General features: G+C 63.9%; 8 protein-coding genes across 8 annotated transcripts; 7 read left to right on the top strand and 1 right to left on the bottom strand.

Moving 5' to 3' along the window:
* Positions 1 to 513: 513 nt before the first annotated feature.
* hsk1 (Cell cycle serine/threonine-protein kinase hsk1) lies at positions 514 to 2,882 on the top strand (the record flags this gene model as incomplete). The annotated part of the gene is made up of 4 exons (XM_062769422.1): positions 514 to 2,080; positions 2,136 to 2,462; positions 2,499 to 2,570; positions 2,616 to 2,882. The coding sequence occupies 4 exons, from the start codon at positions 514 to 516 to the stop codon at positions 2,765 to 2,767; spliced, it is 2,118 nt and encodes a 705-aa protein (XP_062625406.1). The 3' UTR covers positions 2,768 to 2,882.
* A 258-nt stretch (positions 2,883 to 3,140) lies between these two features.
* On the top strand, positions 3,141 to 6,303 carry LOC62_02G002897 (uncharacterized protein). Its single transcript, XM_062769421.1, has 3 exons — positions 3,141 to 3,243; positions 3,302 to 3,393; positions 3,502 to 6,303. Exons 1-3 carry the CDS (start codon positions 3,182 to 3,184, stop codon positions 4,194 to 4,196), a joined length of 849 nt encoding a protein of 282 aa, XP_062625405.1. The 5' UTR covers positions 3,141 to 3,181; the 3' UTR covers positions 4,197 to 6,303.
* SPBC19G7.10c (DNA topoisomerase 2-associated protein pat1) lies at positions 4,442 to 7,150 on the bottom strand (the record flags this gene model as incomplete). The annotated part of the gene is made up of 3 exons (XM_062769420.1): positions 6,855 to 7,150; positions 6,645 to 6,794; positions 4,442 to 6,606 (listed from the first exon to the last, which is right to left on the bottom strand). The coding sequence occupies exons 1-3, from the start codon at positions 7,087 to 7,089 to the stop codon at positions 4,442 to 4,444; spliced, it is 2,550 nt and encodes an 849-aa protein (XP_062625404.1). The 5' UTR covers positions 7,090 to 7,150.
* A 224-nt stretch (positions 7,151 to 7,374) lies between these two features.
* Positions 7,375 to 8,581, top strand: YDL086W (Putative carboxymethylenebutenolidase). The gene is made up of 9 exons (XM_062769419.1): positions 7,375 to 7,514; positions 7,553 to 7,722; positions 7,765 to 7,794; positions 7,830 to 7,919; positions 7,960 to 7,968; positions 8,006 to 8,055; positions 8,096 to 8,204; positions 8,241 to 8,312; positions 8,372 to 8,581. The coding sequence occupies exons 1-9, from the start codon at positions 7,394 to 7,396 to the stop codon at positions 8,546 to 8,548; spliced, it is 828 nt and encodes a 275-aa protein (XP_062625403.1). The 5' UTR covers positions 7,375 to 7,393; the 3' UTR covers positions 8,549 to 8,581.
* Positions 8,582 to 8,705: 124 nt separating this feature from the next.
* Positions 8,706 to 9,546, top strand: LOC62_02G002894 (uncharacterized protein; the record flags this gene model as incomplete). The annotated part of the gene is made up of 6 exons (XM_062769418.1): positions 8,706 to 8,868; positions 8,905 to 9,008; positions 9,051 to 9,143; positions 9,176 to 9,206; positions 9,258 to 9,349; positions 9,412 to 9,546. The coding sequence occupies 6 exons, from the start codon at positions 8,706 to 8,708 to the stop codon at positions 9,544 to 9,546; spliced, it is 618 nt and encodes a 205-aa protein (XP_062625402.1).
* A 394-nt stretch (positions 9,547 to 9,940) lies between these two features.
* Positions 9,941 to 11,338, top strand: LOC62_02G002893 (uncharacterized protein; the record flags this gene model as incomplete). The annotated part of the gene is made up of 4 exons (XM_062769417.1): positions 9,941 to 9,972; positions 10,013 to 10,101; positions 10,153 to 10,451; positions 10,499 to 11,338. The coding sequence occupies 4 exons, from the start codon at positions 9,941 to 9,943 to the stop codon at positions 11,336 to 11,338; spliced, it is 1,260 nt and encodes a 419-aa protein (XP_062625401.1).
* A 230-nt stretch (positions 11,339 to 11,568) lies between these two features.
* On the top strand, positions 11,569 to 13,015 carry LOC62_02G002892 (uncharacterized protein; the record flags this gene model as incomplete). Its single annotated transcript, XM_062769416.1, has 7 exons — positions 11,569 to 11,657; positions 11,713 to 11,866; positions 12,113 to 12,201; positions 12,246 to 12,427; positions 12,487 to 12,544; positions 12,579 to 12,655; positions 12,689 to 13,015. Exons 1-7 carry the CDS (start codon positions 11,654 to 11,656, stop codon positions 13,013 to 13,015), a joined length of 891 nt encoding a protein of 296 aa, XP_062625400.1. The 5' UTR covers positions 11,569 to 11,653.
* A 311-nt stretch (positions 13,016 to 13,326) lies between these two features.
* On the top strand, positions 13,327 to 15,391 carry LOC62_02G002891 (uncharacterized protein). Its single transcript, XM_062769415.1, has 7 exons — positions 13,327 to 13,357; positions 13,555 to 13,603; positions 13,639 to 13,813; positions 13,871 to 13,981; positions 14,042 to 14,096; positions 14,211 to 14,281; positions 14,620 to 15,391. Exons 1-7 carry the CDS (start codon positions 13,354 to 13,356, stop codon positions 15,067 to 15,069), a joined length of 915 nt encoding a protein of 304 aa, XP_062625399.1. The 5' UTR covers positions 13,327 to 13,353; the 3' UTR covers positions 15,070 to 15,391.
* The last annotated feature ends 3,178 nt before the right edge of the window (positions 15,392 to 18,569 follow it).

Here is an 18,569-nt window from a genome sequence, read left to right as displayed (position 1 = left end):
CATGTTGCAACGTGCATTGCGCTCAAGATCCGGTCAAATGCGACGATGCGAGAGAGAGGGGTAATGCTCGCGTGCGTCGCCATTAGCAAAGCAACATAAGGGTCAAGGGCTAAGGGATGCATTGGACCTTTACAAAGCCGCGGGTCCGCCAATGCGGGTCTTGGCCACAAAGCACAAGGGGGGCTGAATGGTGGTCGTATGGTCACACCAGTGGCGTTTGCCCGCTTGCTGATCGCGGAAGCATAGTGGCATGGACACCACGTGAGGCGGAGATGTGATGATCTCCAGTCGTCAACCAATGTTTGGTCGATCGGTCACCAAACATCAAATTGTAATCAATTTGATGAAACAGTTGTAATGCAAAAACTTGATTCATTAACAAAACAACACACAGCTCGCGTCACGTCCAGCCAGCCAACGGACAGTGCCGCAACACCCACGCGCCTGCCTTCCCGCCCATTCACGTAAACACCCACTCCATCAACTTTGGTGACCGACAATCAACCAACACACATGATGGGGCACGCCGACGTCCTCATGGGAGACCCAGACGCCGACGCTGCCACCCCAGCAGCCGAGACCAACACTTCGACAAGCGAGACGGGCGAGCGCGACTCGGTTCTCTTCTCAGAACAGGTGCGCGCCGAGATCGAGGGAAGCCGGGATTCTCGGTCGCGCTCCCGCTCGACCATGGCCACGACCACGGGGCCAGAAGGCGACGAGACACAAGAGGGTGACGACGACGGCGGCGACTACTCGGGCAGCATGTTCTACTACATTGACGACGAGAAGGTTGGCATCGCCCCTGGCGCCGTGGAGCCCACGGCTGAAGCCGGCTCGGACAACGCCACGGAAACGCCAGCAGACGACAATGTCGACATGGACGACTGGCTAGAGGAGAGCAACGAGCCTGCCGACGCCGAGGCCGACTTTGAGCCAGCCGCACCCAACGATCCTGCCCCCGACCAGATGACTCGCGTGCTCGAGCACCACGACCAGATGTTCCAGGTCGAAGAGGAGAGCGAGGACGACTACGAGGAGCCATTAAGCTACCACTCGGGCGACTCGGACGAGTACGACATGGAACACCGCCCATGGCTGGAGCGCACGTCGATCAAGCGCGATATTCAGGAGCTGTACGCCATCAAGGGCATGTGGAACGGCGCATACGACCAGGCGCGGTACCGCGCCATTGACCGGCTCGGCGAGGGCACCTTCTCGAGCGTGTACCTCGCCGAAGACTCGCTGCACGACATGCACAGCAACACGTACTGGACGTGCGAGCCAGACGTCGAGGTTGGCGACAAGGCGTCCATTACGACCCGCGTCGCGCTCAAGAAGATTCTCGTGACGTCGTCCCCGGCCCGGGTGGAGAACGAACTGCATATCCTCGAGAACCTCCGCGGGTGCCGCAATGTCTCGCCGCTCATCAGCGCATTCCGCGACGAGGACCAGATTGTCATTGTGCTGCCCTACCACGCGTGCGACGACTTTCGCTACTTCTACCGGTACATGGACCCGCCCAAGATGCGGCAGTACATGACGTGTTTGATGCGGTCGCTCAAGGATATCCACGCGAGGGGTATCGTGCACCGCGACGTCAAGCCGGCCAACTTTCTGTTCGACTACGAGAGCGGACACGGCGTGCTGGTCGACTTTGGTCTGGCGGAGCGATACACGCCGCCACGGCGCCCGACGTGCCAGCACGAGCCGGCGACCCGCGCGTCGCTGCACGGCACGAGAACAAAGACGAACGACACGCCGACCGTCGAGCAGGCCGTGTACGATGCCAGAAAACGCGCCAAAGCCGGCGAGGGACGGATAGGCTTCCGGCAGGAGGATGCCCGGCCGTCGATCAAGACGAACCGTGCCGGGACACGAGGCTTCCGTGCACCAGAGGTGCTCCTCAAGTGTCCCAACCAGACTGTGGCGATCGATGTGTGGTCGGCTGGTGTCATTCTGCTGTCGCTCCTGTCGCACAAGTTCCCAGTGTTCAACTCGACCGACGACATAGAGGCGCTGATGGAGATTGCTGCGTTGTTTGGGCGCAGCGCGATGGAGCGGTGTGCGTTGCTGCATAGTGAGTGGCGCAGAATGCCTGGTGGTGTGTGTTTGCTCGATGCTGACTCTCACAGACCGAACAATCATGACCAATGTCCCGAGCGTCGACGCGGCGCCCGACTCGCTGTCGGCGCTCATCCTTCGCCTCAACCCCCACCTGTATACTCCGCACCAGTCCAACCCGACGGCAGAAGAGGCGATGGAGCACATCACGGCGATCGACCAGGCACTTGACCTGTGTTCGCGCCTGCTGCGTCTTGACTCGACGACGCGACTTACCGCCTCGGCGGCTCTGAGACACGCATTCCTTGCCAACGAGGAAGACTCTGGGCCAGACGAGCTGCTCGAGCCAGGGGACGCCAAGTGCGGCAACTTGCACAGCTACACATCTGACGGGCAACGTGAGTGGGGTGTTTGTGGCGTGAGCTGACGTCCAGACCAAGCGCAGTTTGGCGACATTCTCGAGGATATGAGGTTTGGCCAGGGATTCCCCCCTGTGCGAGGCGCACGTGAGTAGACCATGCCGCCGACTGAGTTGGGGCTGACGAGTGTAGTTTGCCCAGAACACGAGCACTGGCAGCAGCGCAGCGGGGTGAACCCGCTCGGCGCAGCGTTTGGCGCACGCGTAGAGGAAGAGTACTTCCAGCGTGTCGGATTCCGTCTTCGTGAGGAGTTTCTTGGCTGGGACAGTGCCGACCGGCACTAGCGGGGTGCGAGGAGGTGCGAGGAGCGGGATTGTTGAGGAGGCCATAAGTGCCTGTTACGAGCGGCCGTGACGAGTCTGAGATGCCTGTTGTTAGATACGTAGACCTGTACTCATGCTATCATTGCCATAGAACGCTGCCACGGAGCCACTCTGCGTGGTGCAGTGGTGCCTTCAGGCTTCAGGACGCCCGCGTTTCAGCTCCCCGCCAGCAGGCGTGGTGGCGTCGGTCTGGGGCTCTGGGGTGGTCGCCTGGGGTGGTGGTTGCGACTTTGCCCCCGCGCTGCCCGCGATCACCGCTTTGCGGCGGCAGGCGGTGCGGTGTTGTTGTGCGACGCCACGGCCACAGGCGCCGTTTTGTCGTGTCAACGTTGCAACTTCCGCTCCTCCTTCCTCCATCACGCACAAGCAAGCAACATGGCGAAACAACCGTTCAACTTCAGCATGGGCCCGCAGCAGACGCCGGCGTGGATGAACCGGTGGGTTGAGGGGGTGTGGTGGCGTGCGGCGTGCGCGTGACTGACCACTGTGCTACAGCAACACGACCCTGCTCGTGTCGGCCATCGCGACGCTCGTGTGCGGCGCGTTTGGCGTCGTCTTCACCGTTGAGGCGGTGCGGAGCAAGAAGTGTGAGTAGCCGAGGGGCGGGGGCATGCCGTGCCCGAGGCTGCATGCGGCGCCGCCTTCCCCCCCTTCACCCCCGCGAGCTCGCGCTGACGCGCTCGCCCGCTCTCTAGTCTGGACCTCGCGCAACGCCAACGAGCAGCTCAAGTACCGCGTCTTCACGGGCCTGACCGCAGCATTCATGTACACGACCGCGCTGTCCGCCGTCGCCGTCTTCATCCACGCGCGGGGCACGCGCCTGAACCTCAAGCTTCGCTTGCTGGCGTTCATCGCGGCCTTTTCCGGCGTGGCCGCATTCACGTTCAACATTGTGCGCCGGTACGCGGGCATCAACGAGCTCCTGCGCCTCTGTCGCGAGACGTACCCCCCCGGCTCGCTCAACTCGCACATGGCGGCCGAGTGCGAGACGTCCTGGGGCAGGTGGAACGCCGGCGCGTGGGTCGGCAGCGTGATCGTGTTGTTGTTTGCGGCGTACTGCGCGTTCTACCTCTTCGCGGCCGACCGCACGTCCAACACGCGCAGCTTCGTGACCGGCGCCACTGATGCCGACGAGGCGTTCCGCCTCGCGCCGTTCGGCGCAGAGCGCGGCCTCAACCCCGCCGCGAACCGCGGCTTCAACTCGGTCGAGATCACCCGCTCCGAGCGCTACGATACCGCCTACGACGACGGCGCGCAGCCACCCCGCCAGGCTGACCCCTTCGCCGACCCCGACACAAAGAAGGGCGACCACCTCCTCAGCCCCGCCCACCAGGCTGAGAACCCCTTCGCCGACGGCCCGCCCCAGTACGACAACAACAACCGCCGTTAATACCCGGCTCACGCACCACGCCGCCCTGTATATTATCCTCCTTAGCACGTAGAACACTCATGAGCCGCCGCTGCTCCCATTCTCCCACCATTCACTCCACATGCTAGTGTGCATCAATGGATAACAATGGATATCTGCTGGATCTTCTCGCTCTGCGCGCGCGCGCGCCTCCCGCGCCGCTGCTGTGTCTAAAAAATACGACACTAGATTCGGACTGATACTACTACTACTACACAGACACACCCTTACTCAATCATCGACGCGTCGAGGCCAAGGCCGTGCAGGAACATGTTCACGTTGCGGAGCTTGAGCTCGGCCCGTGCCCGTGGCGTGTGCGGGTCACGCGCGGCCTGCACCGTATGCAAGATCTTCTCGCGCAGCGCGGCGACAAGGTTGGTCTGCTCGCCCTCGGGCGCGTTGACGGCGAGAGCAGCGGCGAACGCCCATGTCTCGGCCTCGCGGCGCTCCATCTCCATGCCCTCCTTCTCGTTGAACTGCTTCGCGCCGGCAGCGTCTCCACCGAGGAGGTACGCGCCAGGACCAAACGCAAACTTTTGTGCCTGCGACGACGGGAAGAGCTCGGGCAGGTGGGGCATGACGAGGTGGAGCAGGTAGGCAAACGTCTTGTTCCACTGGTCGACCTCGGCCGGGTCCACTGGCGCAGGCTGATCGGGATGGTTCGGGTCGGGCTGCGGCGCACGGACGAGGGTCTGCGCGCGGGAGAGTAAGGCGGTGAACAGTGCCACACCGGGACGCGTCGACGCGACCTTCCACACCTCCATGCGCTGCGCGACAATGCCAAGGAGACCCGAGACGAGGCCAAGGTTGCACTGGTTGATGAGCATGTCAACGCCGGGGATGATGTTGTGCAGGAACGAGTCGGTCTCGGCTTCGCGCTGCGCGCGGTCCAGCCTGTCGGCCTTGGTGAGCAGCGACGAGTCGGCAACCGGCGGTGGGGGCGCGCGGGCGACAACGTTGAGCTGGGGGTAGGTGGCGATGAGAAGCGTGAGGAGAGTGAGCGCCTGCTGCTGGGGCAGGTGACGCAGGAGACGGGGGAAGAGGCGCTGGCCCTTGAGCGGGTTGATGAGCGAGATGAACGGGTGGGGGTTGCTGATCGTCAGGGGCTCCATAACCATGAGCTTCTTCCACAGGCCCTCGACCTTGGCAGAGCAAGCAGCGTTCCACGCCTCGACGCGGGGGACGTCGGTCGGGGGCGGGGCGTCGCGGCGCATCTGCTCGAGCTCGAGCACGTCGTCGTAGAGCTCCTCCAGCGCGAACATGACCTGCTTGCGCGTAAGCGCAGGGCGGGTGATGCCCGTCGACTGGTTGAGGACGTTGACCGGACGGTGCTCTGGACGGTGGGCCTGAGGGACGGCGAGCACTGGGCGGGGAGCAGCCTGGGTAGCTCCGCGGCGGGGGACACGGCCGAGGGCGCCCTGGAGAGCGTCATTGGACATGTTCGCCTGGCGCTTGGCCGTGGTCGAGACGAGCTTCTTGACCTGCGTGTTGAGGCGTTGCATCGTCGACGTGCCCATCTTGCCGAAACGGTTGCCGGCGGCACCGCCCACACCAAAGCCCATTCCTGGGGCGACCTGGACGACTGTCGGCGCAGGGCCGTGGCCATCGGCAGCCTCACGGCGGCGCACGAGCGCCGAGTAGACCTGGGCGTAGAAGTCGGACGAGTAGGGGTCCGACGACGCGAGCTGCGACAGCTGAATACGGGTGATAAAGTCCTTGTCCGAGTTGCCCATGAGGTTGTTGTGCTTGGACATGGCCTCGATCTTGGCCGAGATGCGATGGTGCAGTGCCTCCATGCGAGCGAGCTCCTCGGGCGAAGGCTGGCGCTGGTCGGGGGGAGGGCCCTGGAAGTGCTGCTGCTGCTGGTGCTGCTGTTGCTGGGCTGGCGCCGCCGAGCCAAGGTCGGGGAACATGCTGTCAAGAAGGGCCTGGCCACGGGCGTAACCCGAGTCGGGGAGACCGGCAGGCGGGGGAGTGATCTGTGCTCCCTGCGGCGGGGGTGTTGGGCCAGCAGGAGGCTGCTGGTGCTGCTGAGGGTGCTGCCATGCCTGCTGGTGCTGGGGTGGCTGCTGGTGGTGGTGCTGCTGCTGTTGGGCCTGCTGCTGCTGAGGGGCGCCACCGACCAGCTGGCTCTCAATCTCCTCGAGCGAAAGGACCTGCTGGCTCTGGGGAGCGCGCGGCTGGTCGATGCTCGTGCGGCTCATCTCAGCCTCGATCTCGTCGATCGACAGGATCTGCTGAGGGGGAGGGGCAGCACGCGAGATGGATCCGGACTGGGCATGTGTCTTGCCAGCGGGAGCAGCACCCCATGCGTTCGCAGGCGAAGCCTTGGCCCAAAGCGGCTCAGGCTCGGGCTGGCGCTGCTGCTGCTTCTTGCTGGGCTTGTTCGACTCTGTGGGGTCAGTCGCCTTCCGGATCCGACGAGCTCACTCTTGGGCGTTGGGCGCGAGCTGTAAAAGTCATCCTCGGTCGCTGCAAACAGGTCGACATGGGCCTTGGGGCCAAAGTGCGACCTGGTCGACGCAACACGGGGCTTGCTCGACTGTTGCTGGGGCTGTGATGAGAACTGGAAGTCGCCGTCTGCACGTGTCAGCTCGTTGTTGCTTCGCGACCTCGCGCCACATTGTGGCTCCAGCTCACCAAAGCCGCCAGCGTCGCCGAACGTCTCGTCGTTGAAGTCGTCGCCCGTCTCGAGGAGGCCACCGGCACCCTCACCCCACTGGTAGACGGCCAGGTCCTCCTCCTCGCCTGCGCCGGCGCCACCGAGACCGGTGAAGTCGTCGCCGGGCTGAGCAAAGCCCTGGAAGCCGCCTGGCTGCTGGGGTGCTTTGCCGCGGTCAGGTAATGCCGTGTCAAAGCCGAAGAAGCCTGACATTGTGGGTATGTGTGTGGGTATCTGATGCGATGTGTGCGATGTGATGATGCAAGCTGTGGATGTTGATGGTGCTCGAGGGTCGACTTGGCAGCGTCCAGGCAGGTGCTTGTCCTCGACGCACTCGGTAACTGACCGACTCCAGGTGGCACTCGCGGCGATAGCGTCCATTTCCCCGGCAAGTGGCACCGACCAGAGCCGGCGGTGCCTGGGCGGCAGTTGGCAAGTGGAGGTACGTCACTGGCATCACTGGCATCGACATCCATCTGCTGCTTCACATCTTCTTGTCACAAACCCACCACACACCATGCTTATCAAGACCTCGTACCACGACATCCCAACCAAGGCCAACGGCCGCGCGGGCACCATCAGGATCTTCATCATCGAGCCCAACGTCCCAGGCTACCCCGAGGCCAAGTTCCCCGGCTGTACGTCTCCCTTCCTCCGCTCGGCGCTAATGCCCCAGGTGTGGTCTTCTCCGAGATCTACCAGGTCACTGGGCCCGTTGAGCGGTTCGCTGGAAACATCGCTTCGGAGGGTTACGTCGTCGCTCTCCCCTCGAGCTTTCACGAGTTCGAGGGACCCGAAGCTATCCCCTACGACACGGAGGGTACCGACCGCGGCAACAAGTACAAGGTGGGCGAGCTGAGCGGGGAGCGGCCAAGCTGACGTGCATAGATTGAGAAGACTGTCGAGGCGTACGACGAGGTTAGCTTGGGACCTTGCACGAGAGCTGACGTCAGGACGCGACTCTCTCCATCGACTTCCTGTCTTCCCTCCCCAGCTGCAATGGCCGTATCGCCGCGACCGGCATGTGTCTCGGCGGCCACTTGGTGGGTGCATAGGTCTCTGTGGCTGCTAACCCCATCACAGGCTCTCCGCGTAGGTTCCCCGTCATTCGACCACCTACTAACCCCAGGCGGCCTTCGACCCCCGCGTCCTGAGCACATTCTGCTACTTTGCCACCGAGTGAGCTGCAAGTCGGATCAGGTTCCAGCTCACACCGCAGCGTTCACTCGGCCACGCTTGGCAAGGGCAAGTCGGACGACACGCTCATCAGGGTCAAGAAGGGTGACCTGACGGGCAAGGGTGAGGTGGTCCTTATCTTCGGCAAGCAGGTGGGTGGCGTGACATCAAGGCTGCTGACCCAGCAGGACACGCACGTCGACCGCGCCGGACGGACGCTTATCCGCGAGACGCTTGACGATGCAGGAGCGACTTTCTCGGTAAGTAGCGAGCTGTGTGGCGTTGCCACTGGGGGACGAGCTCGCTGACACCTGCTCAGTTCGTCGAGGTCCAGGCGCAGCACGCGTTTATCCGCGACGAGGCGTCCAAGGGCCGGTGGGACGCTGCGCTCTCCCGCTCGCTGTTCACGCTCATGATCGAGTCGTTTACTCGCCTCGTGGCGCGCGACCTCGGCCCGAAGAAGAGCTCGGGGCAGAAGATTGAGCATGTGTGTTAAGCGGGGGACGTGCATATGCAAGGCTATGAAGAGATCTCGGTGTACAACCGGCGCAGCCGACATGACGTCGGGTCATGTGTCTGCATCTCGAGAAGCACACTGATAAAAGGCGGTGGTTGTATGCATCGCCGCTGACGCTCAACTCACATCCCTCACCATGCCGCTGCAAGCGCGAGAGAGCGCGCCTGCCTTGCCCAGCAAGTGGCGCAGCGGCCCGCCAACCGCACGCGGTGTGCTCGGCGCCATCGCGGGCTCGGTGCTCCTCGGGCTGAGCATAAGCTGGGGTATCCAGACCGCAGTGGAGACGGGACTGAACATCTGTGCGTCGGGTGGATAGCGCGAGCTGATGATACCAGACTATCCCCCGCACTCGGGTGGCAAGGCCGCGTCCATCGCGCTCTGTGTTGCGTGGTTCCTGTGTGCCGTTCCCGCGGTCTATGCTCTCATCCACGCACAGAAGGTATGTCTGTCGCTTGTTGCTGGCACAACTGACACCCACCAGCGCTGGGGATGCGTGCCGACTGCGCTCGTCGCGTCGCTGCTCCTACCGCTGGGAGTGGCGGTATGGAATGTCGCCATGCGCTACGCCGGGAAGGTGAGTGTCCCCAGGGGCGCGACTGACCCCAGACATCCATTGAGGCATGGTGCATCCACAAGAGTGGGCACTGCAAGGAAGGCACATGACGACTGACTGACTGACCGACTCCAGACCCCACGTACGATGCGACGGCGTGCAGCGCCGACTGGCGACGGGGTACCGTCGTGCAGTGGTGCGGGTCGGTTGTCGCCTGTGTCGCAGCGGTACGTTGTCGCGCGTCAGACTGAAACAGAGGCCCAGAGGACTCGCTGACATGGCCCGCCAGGCCGGCGTCGCGGCCTACTTTGTGTCAAGCGGCCGCGCGACGACCGACCCGCAGCCGTGGGTCGCGATGAACGCGCAGCGCACGGCGGCCGCCCTGGGCAGGCAGGGGCAGGGCGAGGCCATGGCCGCTGCATAGCACGAGCACGTATCATACGCGCCAATCAGTAGCGTATGCATCCCCCCCTCGTCGGCAGATCTTGCGCACCAGCAGCGGTATGCACCAGATCCTAAACACGATACCCAAACAACGTCCCAAACAGCATCCGAAAGCCGTAGTTGTCGTCGACTCCCCCCGTGCCTGGGGACAAACCGACGACACCTTGCGTGGCGGTGCCTCGGCGACAAGTCGACCTTGCTTTGCGACGACAGACAGGTGTTGGCGGCTGGCAGGGCCGCCGTGCCGTGCCGGTCGGTTGTCGCTTGGCGGCCGAGATTGGCTCGATGTCCGCGAGCATACACAACAATAACAATAACATGCGGCCTCGGCGGCGTGTTGGTGTTGTTGAACCATCCATACGCGACACGACAGCATGACCAGACCACCAAAGCCACTAGGCGAGCGGTGCGTGATGACGAACAGAGACAGCCGCTGACGCCGCCAGCATCGCAGTGGGCATCCTCACCGCGCTCTGCGTGCTCATGGACATCGTGACGGGCGGGCTCGCCGCGTCGCGCGCACACACGGCGCGAGGTGAGTCCGAGTCTGGCCGAGCCTCCCCCGCCCCGCCGCGCTGACCTCCAGCCTCGTCCTCGGCCCTCGGCACCAACACGGTGCTCGCGCTCGCGTCGTTCCTCGGCCTGTGGATCCCCGCCGTGGGCGTGCTCGCGCTGGTGCGGCGCAGCGGCGTCGTGTCGGCGCTCACGATCCTCGCGGTGGCCGTGTACGGGTGCTTCCTGTTCGCGCTGAGCGTCGGCGCGCACTATGGCGGCCAGGGCGCGTTCCTCGCCGGCTGCGGCAAGCACCGCAAGGACTGCGACAGCCTCGTCGAGATCGACGGCATCTGGATCGTGCCGGCCGCACTCCTGGTCCTCATGTGCAATGTACGTGCGATGGCTCGTGACTCTGGCTGGCGCTGACGCCGCCCTAGGCCCTCTTCGCGGCCTACCTCTCCCTCACGCGCCGCACCGCCCTCCGCCTGCGCCACAAGGTCGCGCACCCCCGCCGTGTGGACCCGGTCGCCGCGAGCAACCAGCTCGCTGCTGCGCGCGCCGCGCTGGGCATCACCAAGACGCCCGAGCAGGCTGTCCTCGAGACCAAGGACACGGGCTATGCCGACCGGAAGGAGCGCGACGCCGAGGCCGACGCCATCGCGGCTGAGGCAGACACGTCCATGTCGACGCTGCCGTCGTATGGGTCGCCGAGCCCGCGCGGGCCGCCGGCGTACATCCGCAGCAGCCAGCTGCCGTCGTACGACACGGACGTGGAGAAGGGGCTCGTCGACTTTAAGAGCAAGCTGTCGACCGAGCTCGACGTCGCGGCCAAGATGAGCCTCGACAGCGTGTACGGCGGCGTGGACATTGTCGCGCACGAGCACGAGAACAACGACGACGACGGCGAGTGGGAGGGCGTGGACGAGGCGGGCGGCGCAGGGAGCAGCGACGAGAGCCGCTCGCTGTACCACGACGCCAAGTCGTCGCTGGCCCACGGGAGCGAGTACCACGACGCGCAGGATGAGCCGCCTCTCCCCAGGCTGAGCCTCAAGCGGCTGAGTAACCTCAGCAAGCGGAGCGCGGGCAGCCGCAAGTCGGCAGGCAGCAAATCGACAAAGTCGAGCAAGAGCGTGCGCTGGCGCCCGGCCAGCATCCTGCCCCCGCTGCCGCTGCCGTCCCCGTCCAAGCGGCACACGGCCGGCTCGGAGGCGTACGCGCGCCGCTCGAAGCGCAAGTCTGCTCGTCCGCGCCCACGGGTCAGCGGCGTGCCGTTCTAGCTACTGGTTCTGGTTCTGCATACGAGTGTCGAGGTGTACTGTAACGACCTATTGACGATGTATAATGATGGATGCCTCTCTGTTGGTTGTGCCGCCGCTTGTTGCCGTCATGGGGTGCCTTGTTTCATGGCTTGGCACAACAACGGCAGCGGGATGGGCGCGGCAAGGTTATAAGATGCAGGCATCTCCACCTGTCCGTTGCCAAGCTCTCTCTCTCTCGCTGCATTGGACTTCTACTCTTCGCAAGCCCCACCCGACGTCGCTCTCGCACAGCACAGCCCGGCGGCGACGCGTAAACGCGCAGATCACTCAACAATGCGTCAGTCTGCTCTTGTTTCCCCGTCGCGTCCACCCCACTGACTTGATGCCCCCAGAGTACCAGCCACCACCGCCCGGCGCGCCGCCGCCGCCGCCGCCGCTAAACGCCTACCCCCACCCCGGCGCATACCCGCCCCAAGGGGGTTTCTCGCAGTACCCCCCGCCGGTGCAGTACACGCAGCAGCCGACGTTCTGGCAGCGTAATGGACGGTGAGTGTCGCCGCGGTCGGGTGGAGGTTGGGTGGAGCCGGTGGGCAGTGGCGACGCGGAGTCGGGGAGAGAGTGCGTGGGGCATGATTCTTGCTCGCTGTGCGAACACAGCGTGGTGGTCGGACGACATGTCGCTCGCGCAGCAGGGTGGCGGGGTAGGCCAGAAGCGTTGCGACTTTGTGTGACACCAGGCGATGAGGCGACGGCTGCGCCGCAGAGAGGGTCCCCCGCTGACACGCCGCCCAGCTGGCTCGACGTCTTATGGATGGGCATCGCCGCCGTCTGCGCAATGCTGTACGCGATCTCGACCTTCCTCGACCGCAGCAACGACTATGGTACGTGCCGCCGGCGGTTGCTGCGATCGCTAACCGCGCCGCAGTCGGCCCAAAGATCAAGTCGATGTGGCTCGGCTTCGGCATCTGCCTCGTGCTGTGCTGTGTCGGCGCGTGTGTCGGCGTGCTGCACGCCGCCACGGGCCGCTCGTACCCCGGCGTGCGGTTCATGCCGGCCCTCATGGTGCTCGCGGCGCTGCTGGGCACCGCGACGCTCGTGCTCAACATTGTGCGGCGCTACGTGTGCAAGGCGGGTTGCTGCTGGTCGCGCCCTGCTGACGCCCCCAGAGCGAGTTAATCTCCGCGTGTACAGAGCAGGCGGGCGGCGCCGGGCTGACGTTCTACGGTGGGTAGGGTTCGCTGACCTAGCTAACCACCAGACGAGAGCTGCGCGTCGCGCTGGCGGCGCATCACGATCTGGACTTACATCGCGAGCGTGGCCATCGGGCTGTGGACCGTGAGTGTGCTGCGCCTGCGTCGCTGACCGCAGGCCATCTTCGTGCACTTCTTCTACCAGACGCGCAAGCTCAAGAAGGGCTCGTCGTTCGCTGCGCGCACCGCGGCGCTGGCGCAGAGCTATCAGATGGACCCGGTCGTGCGCCCGCCACCGGGGCCGCAGGGCTACGCCTTTGCGCCTGGCGCGCCCGCGAGTGGGAACGGCAACGGCGGCGACGAGCTGCCGGCGTTCGACCACGCCCGCGCGCGTGAGACGACGGAGAAGGACACGATGCCGGAGTGGATGAGGGACGAGGAGCCGCCCCGCGCCCCGGACAACAACAACAATGCCCGCCGCGAGCCGGGCGGGTATGCTTTATAGAGAATGATGGGGGAGATTGGCGTGGTGCCGTGGCCGCCAGAGACTGACTGTATGCATGACATTGTTGTGACTGTGTGCAGTGCAGCGTGTGTGTTGTGCTGGAACCTTCGTGGCAGCAGATGAAAATGACGCTGCACCAGCGCCAAGAGAGCTGGCTGCTGCGCTGGAGTGTGTCGTCATGGCCACCGCCGCCGCTGCCGCTGCCGCCGCCGGCCTCGTTTGAGTTTTCGGCACTGGGCGGCGGGCGGCGGGCGGCGGTGCAACAGCCATCTCGACGCCCAACCTTTCATTCTTCTTCTCACTCTTCTGACATCAACCAACTATTTCTAGACCTTCAAATGCGTGAGTGCCAGTCCTCGTCCTCTCTCTCTCTCTCTCTGTGTGTGTCACTTTGGCGCATCGCTGACATTGGACCTTGCGCTCGCCACCACTCACCACCACCTCCACTCGCACAAACATTGTCGCACCGCCCATACGACTCCCACGGCAACCAACAATGACCCCGCCACCACCCCGGCCTCCAACTACACCCCCTGCAGCTCGCCAAAACCAAGGCTTCACGGGGCGGCAGAGCGTCGTCGGGCCAAGGTACGCCCTGCGCGCAGGCCCTAGCTAATCCGCAGCCTGACGGCGGCCATCGTCGCCTTCATCGCAGTCGTGTTCGGCTTCTGGGCCGGCATCTCTGCCTTTGTCGACCGTAACGATGACATCGGACCCAAGACGCGCACGTTTGACGCCATCCGCGGTGGCATGGCCTTTGGCATTGTCGCTGTCGGCATTGTGATCCTGCTCACGAGTGTGAGTCGCGCCCCAGGCAGCCCCGTGGGAGCCGCAGTCAGTCAGCTGACATGGCAGTGCCGCCTCGCCGTGCCCCGCATGGTCACCGTCGGTATTCTCGCGCCCCTCGGCATCGCCTTCACGATGGCCTATGGCGTCGTGCTCATCGTCTGGCGATACGTCGCAAAGGTACGAGGGAGGCGGCGGTGTTTGGTGGACGCCCAGGGCTAATTGCTAATTCGCGCACAGAGCGAGATTATCGACCAGTGCAACCAGGACTCGAGATCGAACAACTGGAAGCTTGGTGAGTGATGGGCATATGTTGGGGCGAGCGCACAGGCGCGCAGCAGCTTTAGTTGCAGCTTGTTTGGTGCTGCACGTGCCTTTGAGAACACTGCTAACCACGCACGCCAAACAGACTGCGATGCAAGGTGGCGCCGCAACACCAACTACACCTTCTTCTACCTGGCCATCATTGTCGTTCTCTCGGTAAGTCTGCGGGTCAAGTCAGTGGGAAGTGGGTGTGACGCAGCTGGGCAGCTCTAAGTGAGATGAGGGGAAGTTGGGAGAAGGAGAACCTGTCGCGAGCCACCATGTCCAGCGGTCCAGCGGCCGGTGGCTCCACTACCCCAAGGCGAGGCCAGCGACTGCTTGACTGGAGGCACCTTGGCTGGAAGCAGCGGACTTGGAAGGCAGGCGAAACAATGGGCCGAGACACCGGCCTCGCTAGCGCGGCTCGCCGACAAGTGCGGAGAGCTGTGTTACAGCTGCTGTTCGCCTCCGCACTCCGCTCCGCCCCAACCTCACGACCGCCGCTAACACCCCAGCTCCTCTTCATGTGGTCCCTCGTTGCGGCGGGGCGCCAGCCACCGCGCCGCACGTTGGACACGAACGCTAGCTCCTTCCCCCTCGACTCGTTCACGCCGGCCAACCCGTACGCCAACAACCCGCCCCCGCCCGCCGGTGTGTACCCGGGCAGCAACGGCCTGTACCAGCCGCCGCCGTTCGCGCCTGTCGCTCCGCCGTACACGCCCGCTGGTGGGCCCGGCTCCGCGCCCGCGTATGAGGTTCCTCCGTACGACCACTCGCGCGCGGTTGAGACAAAGGAGAAGGCAGAGGCGGAGCGCAGTTGGATGGACGAGCCACCAACATCTCCCCCTCGGAGTTCGGCGGGTGCCAGCAACCCACGCGCTACGCCGACTGCCGGAGCTCCGCTGGAGCAGACACTGTCTCGGAACAGTGAGGAAGAGCGAAACTTGATCCGCCACGCCGCGTGAGACATGTCCAGACGCCGAACCGAAAAAGCTTGGGTATGGAGATCCCAAAGTCGTCGAAGCGACCTCGATATCCAGATCCTCCTCCTTCCTAGATCTGTCTAAGACGAACACGCCTCCCTGCACCGTCGGAATTAAACCTACCGCACACGATGTCTCGGCATAGTACGGTAACTGCGGGGTAATGGTCCCTGGACTCTCGCACTGTCTCGTTTATCGTTATTGTTCTATCGTACCTACCCACCTCATCCCAGATCCACTTGCGAGTGCGATGACGCTGACCGCGCTCGCACTCGCCGACCAATGCATTGTGTGTACTCAAAAATCCCCGACTGCATGCCTGCCTAGAGAAAGGCCTGAATTGTATGCCCTTATCCCCCCAGGCAAGGCAGGAGACCTCACCCCAAGACTACGCAATCGGGCGCCACCGTCTCCACACCAAAACGCCACACCGAGGTTAACCCGTTTCGTCGTTGCGACAAGGCCATCAGCACCCTCTGAGCCACGCTACACGCGACATGCAGACGTCAGACGGTCTCGCTTGGCCCCTCGGAGCGCATTAGGCCCGCAGACGCGCTCATCGTCATCGCTCAGCCACGCCCAGTTGAAGCCGCGTTCCGCATTCCAGTAAACGATACGCGCACTGGGAGCGCTAGGTCCCTGCTGCAGGTCCCGATTCATTGCTGAGGGCCGCGGCGGGGAATGAAACATGATCATAATCTCTGCAATGTCGATGGCCCTGCGGCGTCGTCGGCCGTCGCTGACGTGGCGAGCGAGCGAGCGAGCCGGAAAAGCGACTGGGAACCACGGCAGCAGAGCAGACGAGGTCCGAGGTAGGTTGGTTCGTGGCCCAGTTGGTGCTAACCCGCGCACCGGTCTGGAGACCGCTGTGTGCGCAAAGTTCGCAGGCTCGCAAGACCACCCTCGGCTTTCTGTACAGACTCGCCTATGTCGCAGCTCTAGCTAGCTAGCTGTAGCTGTGACTGGTGCCGTCCGTGCCGGCAGCACGAAACGTACACGCCCGCGCTAGTGCTGGTGTCTGTCTCAGTTCCAGACGCTGGAATCTGACCCGCCATTCACGGAGGGGCAGGCGGTGCCGCGTGCTTACTTGCGTGCTTGCGTCACCGTGCCGCGTGGTGTGTTCCAGGCGGATTCCGACGGCAGCGAGGCGGGGCATGCATGAGGTAGCGAGCAGCTGGTCCGTTTCAGCGACCGTGTGCGTCGTGGTGGTGGTGGTGGTGACGTCCGGCTGAACCAAGTGGCGTCTAATCCTGCCTGCCTCCTGCCTGCCACATCGCGCTTGTCAATGAATGAATTCCAGCGACTCGAGTGGGATCTGCTAGTCGCCTGCCTCGTCGTCCGCCTACGGCCGAGAGACACGGATTTCTATCTATGGAGCAGGAGTAACAACCGCTGCTGTTGCTTCTTCTGCTGCTGCCGTATCGTAGCGGCACGCCGTAGATCTGGCCTCGTCACGTCTAGCCCGATTCACAGCCGTCGCGTTGTCGCCAGGCGTGGCCAGGCCGAGCGCGGCATGTTTCGCCGTACGCACATGCACCCATCCTTCCTGCGGAGGTCGGGCCCAGCGGCCGGCTCCGTCTTGTCTCGCCTCGAGCTGCTGCATCCAGCACCGTGCTCCGCAAAATCGGAGGCTCCGCCGGCCACCTGTTCGGCGTGAGTCACGAGCCACGAGCCGCGCCGTGAATTGTAACGGCGCGCGATATTCGCACCAGTGCAACAATGGCATCGTGGCATGCCGTTCATATGACCAGACTGCAATTGACTGGCTGGGTGCTGGGCCAACCAACAATGCTCGGTTCCCCGGGTCGACTCCCACACCAGTGCCGATTCGGCGTGCAATGTATCGCCGCCCAAGTGCCGCCGCTGCTCGACCGAGCACGCACGCGCGATACAATACAATGGCACGGCCGGCCGATGTGAGCGGACTGATAGACGGCGGCGGGCGGCAGCGGGTACCAGACCTGCGGCCCTGGCGGCGTGGTGGTCGCCGGCGAACCCAGCCACCGTCCATCCACGCCGAGAGCAGCTCAATTGTGTCGTGCGCCGCGCGAATGTTCGTGATCGTCGCCGGGCGGTGGCACCCCCAAGCCAAGCCAGCCGATGACGACCGACCCATGCGCCTTGGTAAGCCCGCGCACGCCATCACAGGGCTGATTCGAGGGGGTTACGGAGTGGCGCTGGGCAGGGCGGTGTGGCATGCACCGAGGGTATGCATTGCGATCACGGTCGCCGCATTGTTTGAGGGTGCCGACACCACCACTGACGTGCACGGCGTCGCGGGGGGCTTTAGCCTGTGTGATTTGCGTGGCGGGGGCGGGGGGAGGGGCGGCTGTGGCGCTGCTGACACGACGGGCGGCGTCGACACGGCGTCGTCGATACAACGGCCACTGGGCACTGGCGTGCAGCACAGGCACTGAATCGCGTCCAGGTTACGTTACGTGACAGGCGCTTCGCTCTCCTCGACGCGTTGATCACTGATCAAAGGCATGATGCGGAATGAGGCGTCAGGTAAGCTGGCTGTGCATGTACTGTGGCGTAGGGGGGGCGGGGGGGCGGGAGGGACTGCAAGCGTCCGTTGCTCGCTCACTGCCACCAGCGGAGCGGGGACCATGGGTGTATCTGCTGGGTATAGTTCTGGCAGTTATCACTTGTGTCTGCCTGACTGCCTGCCGCGTGGCTGATGATGCCGTGCACACGGGCTGCGACGGCGGCAGGCTGTCGGCCAAACCTGAGACTAATATGCTGTCTGTCTCCGTCCTGACGATCAAAGAACAAGAGGGCCGTAAATGGGGACAAAGGAGAGTGCCAATGCAGACTACGGCCCGCCACAGTTGTCCCTGGACCGTCAACCCTGGGCGGTCCTGTGACCGCCTGGTCCCTCCCTACCCGAGCACAGTTCTGGGTCATGGAAGCGCACGTCCGAGAGCCTAATTCGGTCGATTCGCTCCGTGTCTGATGGTATGCAATTCAATAGAGTAATCAAGGGCCGCCGTGCTGGCCTAATCAACCATGGGACCGACCGGGACCAACAAGCAACACTTTGACTTCTTGGCGGCCATCCAGATCACACCAAACGTAAGGCAAGCAAACCAGTCGCCGTGGTGGTTTAGGCAGAAGGTAGACGCTGCGCATCGCTCCTTGGCGCGAGCATTCGCTCCCTTTGCGTTGTTCGCTGAATGCCGGCATACACCGGTACGCGGGGTTCAGCACGGCCACTGGAACGGGGTCGCTGGAACCACCGAGCAGGAACAAGGACGACAGTGCATGACGCGCGGGTGTGACTCGGGCGCTGCGTCTCCCTGTTATGGCAAGAGCACCCCCGATATTGGAATCAGATTTACCACCGCACCACCGAGATGGGCAAGCTGAATAGGCACTGCCATACCGTAGTTGTCCTGAAACACAGACTAGCTCGATGGGATACATGGTCAACGGTGCGAGCGCTCACACCGAGCGACCGGGCGAGCCGTTCTTCTCCATAC

Source organism: Vanrija pseudolonga, chromosome 2, assembly GCF_020906515.1.
Source record: "Vanrija pseudolonga chromosome 2, complete sequence".
In the NCBI taxonomy this organism is placed as follows: Eukaryota; Fungi; Basidiomycota; class Tremellomycetes; order Trichosporonales; family Trichosporonaceae; genus Vanrija; species Vanrija pseudolonga.
This window is presented reverse-complemented; position numbering and strand designations above follow the sequence as displayed.

What these genes read in the sequence shown, in the direction of transcription:
- LOC62_02G002891 (XM_062769415.1), top strand. An exon ending in TTGTGATCCTGCTCACGAGT is followed by an intron (nt 13,814 to 13,870) that starts GTGAGTCGCGCC and finishes CTGACATGGCAG; the next exon opens with TGCCGCCTCGCCGTGCCCCG. An exon ending in TCTGGCGATACGTCGCAAAG is followed by an intron (nt 13,982 to 14,041) that starts GTACGAGGGAGG and finishes ATTCGCGCACAG; the next exon opens with AGCGAGATTATCGACCAGTG.
- LOC62_02G002897 (XM_062769421.1), top strand. Translation starts at nt 3,182, where the DNA reads ATGGCGAAACAACCGTTCAACTTCAGCATGGGCCCGCAGCAGACGCCG. An exon ending in ACGCCGGCGTGGATGAACCG is followed by an intron (nt 3,244 to 3,301) that starts GTGGGTTGAGGG and finishes ACTGTGCTACAG; the next exon opens with CAACACGACCCTGCTCGTGT. An exon ending in GGCGGTGCGGAGCAAGAAGT is followed by an intron (nt 3,394 to 3,501) that starts GTGAGTAGCCGA and finishes CCCGCTCTCTAG; the next exon opens with TCTGGACCTCGCGCAACGCC.
- YDL086W (XM_062769419.1), top strand. Translation starts at nt 7,394, where the DNA reads ATGCTTATCAAGACCTCGTACCACGACATCCCAACCAAGGCCAACGGC. An exon ending in CGAGGCCAAGTTCCCCGGCT is followed by an intron (nt 7,515 to 7,552) that starts GTACGTCTCCCT and finishes CTAATGCCCCAG; the next exon opens with GTGTGGTCTTCTCCGAGATC. An exon ending in ATGCAGGAGCGACTTTCTCG is followed by an intron (nt 8,313 to 8,371) that starts GTAAGTAGCGAG and finishes ACACCTGCTCAG; the next exon opens with TTCGTCGAGGTCCAGGCGCA.